The sequence below is a fragment of the Calidris pugnax genome, unplaced genomic scaffold (genome assembly GCF_001431845.1).
Source record: "Calidris pugnax isolate Ruff unplaced genomic scaffold, ASM143184v1 scaffold171, whole genome shotgun sequence".
NCBI lineage: Eukaryota > Metazoa > Chordata > Aves > Charadriiformes > Scolopacidae > Calidris > Calidris pugnax.
In genome coordinates, this window is record NW_015091064.1 from 9419243 (window position 1) to 9427543 (window position 8301).

Sequence of the window (8301 nt, forward strand, 5' to 3'; positions counted from 1 at the left end):
TTTTTTTTTTTTTTAATAAACAAAACTTATTGGAATGTCTCTTAATTTGAATACACTGTTCAGAAAGCCAGCATTTAAAAAAATACGCTCTCAGGTTGAGATTTGTTCTCTGTCATCAGGACGCATGAAGACTTTAAAGTACCACTAAAACCACGTTGTGCATACCGTCAATTTGATGTATTGTCATCTTTCTTTCCTCCGGGTTTTTTTAAATAAGTCCACAAGTTACAAACCTCCTCACAGCACACTAGACCACAAGGCCAAAAAAAAAGGTCTCCGTGTCCCATGAGCGCTGATTTGTCCCGCACACTGGGGACCCGCAGGTCTAAGATCTGGATGTGCTTTCTAGCGCATGATAGGACTCTTCACTTGAGAGATTTAGTTAATTTCCAAGCATTAATTATCTTCTCCTTTAAAGAAAAAAAAAACTAGCAAATGATATTTGCAAGTTGCCCTTCTCCTTGTCCTAATGGTGCTGTGATGAGAAACCACCGTTTCAGTTCTTAATCGTCTTCTGGAACTCTCTGTATTTCCTGAAGTGTAAAAATAAGAAGCTTTATACAGTCAAAAAAAAAAAAAATATAAAATAAGAGGTGGGGGGTTGGGTTTGCTTTTTTGTCTTCTGGAACTCTCTGTATTTCCTGAAGTGTAAAAATAAGAAGCTTTATACAGTCAAAAAAAAAAAAAAAATATAAAATAAGAGGTTGGGGGTTTGGTTTGCTTTTTTGTTGGGTTTTTTTTTTTTTTTTAAAAAAAAAAGGTAATACTTTTGGAAGCTAGGATTTTGGGGGGTTTTGTTGGGATTTGGAAGGGGGGGAGTTGTGGGTTGTTGTTTAGTTTTAAAGAGATTCCTGTCCAACACGTGAGCACCACCTTTTGGCATAAAGTTTATCAAAGCCACACAAGTCAGCTAGCACTCTCTGCCTCATTCATGTATGTTTCAAATGCAAAATAATCTTTTCACCCACGACTTAGGAAGTTAGATGCTTTGGCAGGGGTTGGCAGGGGGCGCGGGTTTTGCTCTTCTTAAAGTACAAACAAAAACAAAACACAAAGTTCAGTGCTCCCATCCTGAAAGTTTTGTTTCTGCTCTGGTTTTGGTGTAAAGTCTGAAGGGGAGGAAAAGTTCATAGAAGCTGGAGATTCAGCACTTAAGTTTGGCAGGTTTCAGTTCCTTTACTTGCGTGTGCAGTGTCTTGTGGACAGCTAGCGTTCTGGACTGGCAAAATCCTTTCCCGCATTCTTGACACTTAAAAGGCTTTTCTTTAGAATGGATATATCTAGGGAGAGAAAAACAATCAAGATGTCAGAAATAACCAGCCTGAACTCAGGAGTGAGGTACCTGATGGAGAACACACAGAAGTTATTTACATCTACTGCTGAGACCGCGGATGCCGGAGCGCGGCTTTCAGGTCATCATCTGCACGCGTGTGTGCAAGAAGAGAGGGGGGTGCCGAAAGCTTACAAGAGTTCCTTTCTTAGTGTTAAAAAACTTCTCTCTAACTTTAAGGTTATCAGTCTGCGTGTCTTCATGACACCTCTGAATCATCGCAAAGACAGAGGGCACAAGACCATGCACACGGAGGGTGGAAAAAATCTGTGGAAGCTAAGGAGAAGGCTGTGCAAGCCATTTTTGCAGGGAGACAGAGTACAACAACAGACTTGTCTTCCAAAGGGAGTTATCCGGGCTCCTCCACCAGCAGTCAGCAGAGGAAAACCTAGAGGGGAAAACTGCCGACTGGCCAGGGACGTGACTTTTCATTCAAGTGTCTTCTTGAGTCTAGGTGGCTAACTGAGAGAGCACAGATACTCATGGAAAAAAGGACAAGGGAAGAAGAATCATTACCTGTGATCCCTTAGGTGATCCTGTCTTCTGAAAGCCTTGTGGCAAATGTCACACGTGTAGGGCCGTTCATCGGTGTGGGTTCTTTCATGGATCAAAAGGTTGTAGGACTTGGTGAAGTGCCTGCCGCAGAATTTACACACGAACTCTTTCTTGGTTTTGGATGGTAACCTTCCCCGCGTGGGTTTCTTCTCTGGAGAGAGTTTAGTCACCTCAAGCAAAGACCCCAGCCCTGGGGGTGAGCCCTGATTGTCTGCCTGTCCCAGTTTAGAGTGGTCCTCTTGTGTGGCGGCCACTGCTAAGTTGGCAAAGTCGAAGCGGGGTTTGGCTTTAAGGGTCACGTTGGTGGCCTCTTGCTTGGGCTGGATGACATGTGGGAAGAGCGGGAAGGTGGGCAGCTGGAACCGTGCGTCCACCAGGCTCGACACGCTGGGCACTTTGGAGAAAGAGGAGCGGGGCAGATGCACGGCCGGGTACCCCAAAGTCCACTGGTGCAGGTGTACGGCGTGCAGGGCGCTGAAGCCATAGAGGTTGGAGAGGTGGTCAGAGGGCACGGTGGGAAGCCCGTTGAACGCTTGCAGGAAGGAATAGTTGGTGAGCTGGAGGGAAGGATGGATAGGCACTGGGGCCGGCAGGGTCTTACTTCCCATGGTGGCCGCTCAGGAGGAGGATCTTGGGAACAGGGGAGGAAAAGATCTGGAAAATAAAGATGGAGGGGGGAAGAAGGAGAGCTGGATTTATATGAAAATAAAAGCAGAGGGTACTTCTCACCTCACCCCTTGTTAACAGTCTTCTCCAAAGCCGCAGGAGAAAGCTGCCTTGGACTTGGAGAGGCCTGACCAGCTCTTAGCTGTGAGTGTATCCCCATAGGGCTCCAGACCCTCCCTCTCCCCATCCCTCACGCACAAAATTTGTACCCCATCCACAATCATTCACCCCCTGCAACAGCATCCCTGTGCTACGTCAGCCTCCGACCATCCCCTGCGCAGGGACAGTGAAGAGATGCCGTTTTGGCCCACAAAGCTCAGGCTTCTCCCACGAAATGTAAAATCCCTTCCTGAGCACCCTCAGCCTTTAGAAAATAGTTGGATACTGCCCACTATGTCTGTCCACAAAAACTGCCTTTAGCTCTGACCCTTGAGGTAACTCAGGACCAGGGTGCAGAGAGGTCGCTGCCCCTGGGCGGCTCAGCTGCCTGCAACCTGGCCTTAGCCAAATCTGCCTCTGGGGTGGTGGAGGCAGTTGGGTGCTCAGAACTGCACATCCTCCCTCATTCTAAAAAATAAAATACACAATTATTATTATTTTTTGGAGGGGGGGGGGGACGGGGGGGGACAGGGGAGGCGAGGAGGGAATACCAGCCAACAGCCTTTCCTCTAATGTACTGCAAAAAGAAATGGGAAAATGCTGGGTTCGGGTAACAAATCTGAAGTGCCATTTGCTCTCCCCAGGGGGAAGTGCCTGGCTTCAAGCCCACGTCCTAATCTAGGCAATCGCTTAATTAGAACCCTTCAAACTGCAAAAAAAGGCGAGGGCTGGAGGGACCCTTCCCATGGGGACACCCAGCCCACCAGCTGCAGAGCCGCAGGGCTGCAGCCCTTCCCTGGCCTGGGTGCCACCACTTTTCTCTGCGTTTCAGGGTCCTGCCAAGCCCCCAGCCTCTCCTCTGGGCCAGTTCCCTACCCATTCCACCCCACAAAGCGAAAGACAAAACGCTACCAGGCAGCAGCATCGAGGCGCGTCTGGTCCTTGCCTGCAAATTCAGCCCAGGCTGCTGTCAACGATTTGGCAGGAGATGCCTCCCAAGGGCTGGTGGTGGGGATGCAGCTTCCCCTCTTTGTGGGTGCGAGACAGCACCCACAGCTTTTGGAGGCGTCACAGCCCTGCAGCCCAGGGAGCCTCCTCCTGACCCTGCAGCACAGAGCTCAAACTCATTCTCCTGTGGCTAGCCCTGGGATTCATCCTCAGTGGGGATGTTTTCCAGCAGGATCACCATAAAGTCCTCACCGGGTTCTCATAAGATCCCCACAGGATCCCAGTAAGACTAAGTACTCAGCCTTGAGGGTCAGATCATCCCCACATGAAGAGTAAAGGCCCTTTGGAGAAAAGGAGGCAGTAAAGTGCTGCAGAGTAGTAATTGTCCCTCTGGGCTGGAGAGGTGGAAACTGGTGGCAGAAGAGGTCTAAAGACCAGGGAAACAAATCTGATTTATATGTGGGCTGTTGCCTGGACCGAGGAGCTGTGGCTGGGAGGGTGTGAGAGGGAGAAGCTTCCTCTGAGCAGCTCTATAAGCCAGATCCACCTTTCACACCGCTTTACATAAATCAGCAGCAGGAAGAGAGACCCAAACCTTAGAGGAATTCCATCGCAATGACCCAGAATAAGAGATTGTGACATTTTACCTTTTTTAATTGGATACATTTTGGATCTTGGCTGTTTGAAAAATGCACACATTACGTTCTCCTCCCTTTTTCCCTCACTTTTTTTTTTTTTAAAGAAAAAATACTATTTAAGGGTGATGAACCAACTGGACTGTTTTGTTATTTAACTGGGGAAATGCTTTTTATTTTGTTAGTGCTGCCTATACACTAGACATGTTCACTTCATGGCACAAATATCTCAACTGATGACCCCGAGAGAAAAGTACGCAAAAAACACCCCAAGCTTGGTACCTGAAACGTCTGTTTCTGTCTGTCACAAGGGCTCCGTGTCTATTTTCCTGTCTAGGTGGCCCTAGATCTCTCAAGCAAGAAACATACTATTGCAAACTGAGTTAACTTCTGGGCTTAACACCTTTCTTTCTTTGTATACTTAGAAAACATTCAATATGGAATATATCAGCAAAAAATTACTACGCTAATTTGGGTAAATTGTTGCTCGATAGCATTTAAAAATTTCTCTTTCCATTTTCCTGATGAAGAAGGAGGCAGAAACCAAGGAGAAATACAATCGGGTCATAATAGCATCCATTGCGTCCGCAGTTTTTTGCTAGAATGTTTTTACTACTCAAAAAAAAAAAAAAAAAAAAAAAAAAAAAAAAAAAAAAAAAAGAAAGAAAAAAATAAAATAAAAAGAGAGAAAAGAAAAATAAAAGAAAAGAAAAGGAAAGAAAAGAAAACGGAGAAAAGAAAGAAAAAGAGGAAAAAAAATAAGTAGGAAAAGGGAGGTGGGAGTAGAGTGTTCACGTTACTACAAGTTTCTTGGCACTTTTCCAGAAATGTAAACTACACTTTTGCTCTGTGCGACCGGCATAGTCAAAAATATAGGTGAAGAGCAGAGTATTTCATAAAGAAGTCCCCTCTCTTCGGGACATCAAAGCGAACGTGTTTCACGGCGCAGTAACTCCCCGCTCTCCCGCTTGCCCGCAGAGAGATCAATGTTTCTTTGATTTCGGTGTCACCTCCACCTTTAATTCTGTTTCATGTAAACAGATCGTTATCGGGGCTTCTTTTTTATTTTTATTTTTTTAAAGAAGACGACCCCGCGAGTTCTCTGCTTGAATTCCCCCATCACAATAAAACTGTGCGGGGTTTTCTTTTTTAACACAAACTAGCTCGGTGAGTAATTAAGAACAAACCACTTGTGTTCTGACTGAAACAAAACCCACTCATGCCAAGATAAATTTACCCTGCAAAATAGGATCATAAACTTGAAAGACTACATCTGTCTCCAGCTTTCTTACCCTTTGTCCTGTTTGAAGATACGGTAATGCTATTGTCCAGTTGCCATTGTTTTAAAACCATTGTAATCTTAACCTTCCAGATTAAATTCTGCCTCTCCTACACGCCAAAAAAAAAAAAAAAAAAAAAAAACCACCCGTATTTCTGCTGGTAGCATAGCAAGGGGGGGGAATTAAATGGATTTTTAAGCAATCTTGTGGCTAGTCGGTATTTTTCCTTTCTACCTTGAATTATCAATTTCCGATGTGTCCTTTGAAAGGGATATTTGTTACATTAAATACCTGAGTCATAAATAATGAGGTTTGCTAATTAGTTCCACATGGGAGAATGGAGGAGGTAAATTACCCTGAGAACGTTGCTTATTTTTACAAACATGATAAAGTAGTGGGCATAAAATGCTGCATTCTTGGGATAGCCTCAAACTACAGCAATCAGGTTCATCTGTCAAAAAAAAGTCCCCCTGTTTTGCCTGAATCCTTTAAAGTCTGGTAGCCCTGTCCTTTCGGCTGCATCCCATCGGTGTGCAGCATTTTGCCACCAGGTCGGCTACTTATTTTGTCCCCTTTGAGGGGACGAGATTTTCCCTTCCTATCAGTTTAAGCGAGGAAATGGAGCTTACAATTTATCTGTGTTTGGGAAACTAACTGGAAAGGGAATAAAATTGCCCTTTCGCTCCGCATTATTCGAGCGTGGTGCTCTTGGGGAATAAAGTGCATCGTTCAGCACAGATTTATTCAAAGTATTAATGAAGTGTGCAGAATCTATTAAAGCAGCTTTATTCGGGGCTAATTGAGCGTGAAAGAGTTAATTGCTAACATTAATGAGGACTGGAAGGACTCAGTCAGCATATGCCTTGGATACCTCCGGTCCATCCTTTATAAAATCATCATTCACGTTTTATCACGAAATCGGTGTTGACAAGTTTCCCCAGACCACCGGTGCGAACGCGGATGAATGCGGCGGATTTTAAGCTCTCAATAATAATAATAATAATAATAATAATAATAATAAAAAATAACGGGGGTCCGCCTGCACCAGAGATCGCTACACTGCCCGGGGGAGCCTTTATGAGAAACAAACACAACAAAACCATCCCTGGGCCCGGGTCCCGGTGGGACCGTGGCTCCCCGGGCGGGAGGCGGGCGCGGGTGGGTGCCGGCGGGGCGGCCGCGGGGGCCAGGCTCCTCAGTCCTCCCCCTGCAGAAGTTTTTAGGTTGGTTTAGGGGTTTCGCGTGTGTGCTTTTTTTTTAATCCCCTCGGGTGCGGGAAGGCCCCCAGCAGAAGATTTTCCTTCTCGCTTTCTCCCTAGAGAAACTCCCGGCTGCCTCCCCTGCGCACGAATAAATCGTTCTTCCTCTCTCCCGGAGAAAGGGAGGATTTCTTCCCTCTGCTCTCCTTGCTTCCCACGGCCACAACACGCACGGCCACGGTGGTAAAACTTTTGGGGTGACACCCCCCGAGGGACCCCGCATCCCCGGCCCGGCCGCCCCGCAGCCCGGCTCCCGCCGCGGAGCAGAGCGGAGCAGCGCGGTGCTGCCGCCGCGGGGTCCCCGGCTCAGGGGTGTTTTAGAGGGTTGGCCCTTTTTCTCGACTGGCTTCGGATTTACTAAACTGGACCGACTGTGCACCTGTCCGGTACGCGGCTCTCCCCCTCCTGCCCCGCTCGCCTTTGATCGGACAATTCCCGCAGCGCTACGGTAATCTTCAAAACCCTCCGGTTTTATAGTTTCCCTCCCAAAAGCCAACTATAACAACTAGACCCTAATCCTCGGCTTTGCACTGACACTTTATAGGCTCTGCCTCGAGAGAAGCTCGGTCTCTTCCTAGGCTGAACTTGTTTTGATCCGTTCAGACAAATATAAACACCAGATTCATTTCTATTATGGCCTTGAGAGGAAATAGAAAAGGCTTTTCGGACCCTAAAACGCTAAAAATGGAGTATAACAGAAGGGCGAAAAGGACAGAAAGAGAGAACAGAAAGAAGAGAAAATGAAAGAAAAAGAAAGAAAAGAATAGAGAGGAGAGAAGCTGAACGTTCAAGTCCATAAAGGACCTTCAGGCTTCTGTTTTGCAGCTCGTATGTGTCATTTTTAGCTCGGGTTAAAAACACAGCTCCTCCGCAAGGGGGGATAAACAACTTTGAAAGGGGAAGACAAGTCTTTAAATAGCAGCAAAATATCCGAGCCCTATGTGAAGGCTTCCCCCAGCCCTCCGCCCGCCCCGAGGAGAACAGTCCTCCTCACGTGAACCACAGTTTCCCCACTTCTGCACCATCCAGAGGATGGTGGGAGGGGATGGGGGGAAAGGAAGAAAGGGGGGGAGAGAAAATGAGGTGTTTGGATGGATACCCCCAACCCCTGAGGCTTGGCAAAACAAAAAAACCAAACAAAATGGGTTGTTCTTTTTATTTACCTAATCCCGATCTGTGCTCCACCGCTGGCAGCAGTTAAAAGATCCTGGGCTAAATTGGAGCTGGTAAAATAAAATAATGGAAAAAAAAATAATAATAGAAAAAAAAAAAAAAAAAAAAAAAAAAAAGCTTTTGATTTACTGCTGTTCATCTATCACTGAAAAAAAATAAGCAGAGTTTGCTAGGACATTGATAAAATCAAGCTTGGCTCATAAATTGAGGCTAGCTTTCTTCTTTTCCAGATACCGGATTTCCTTTTGTTTCCAGGACAGGAAAGACAAATGATTTCACAAAAATCAAAGGCTGGCGAGGGAAGCTTCATGGTGCTTCTAGAAATGAAGGTAAAAAAAAAAAAAAAAGGGAAAAAA

The 8301-nt window shown here is 46.0% G+C and overlaps 1 protein-coding gene across 1 annotated transcript; it reads right to left on the reverse strand.

Annotated features, from left to right (window-relative positions):
- Nucleotides 1-721: 721 nt before the first annotated feature.
- On the reverse strand, nt 722-8054 carry OSR1 (odd-skipped related transciption factor 1). Its single transcript, XM_014956760.1, has 3 exons — nt 7936-8054; nt 1847-2539; nt 722-1280 (listed from the first exon to the last, which is right to left on the reverse strand). The coding sequence occupies exons 2-3, from the start codon at nt 2491-2493 to the stop codon at nt 1145-1147; spliced, it is 783 nt and encodes a 260-aa protein (XP_014812246.1). The 5' UTR covers nt 2494-2539; nt 7936-8054; the 3' UTR covers nt 722-1144.
- Between the last annotated feature and the right edge of the window lie 247 nt (nt 8055-8301).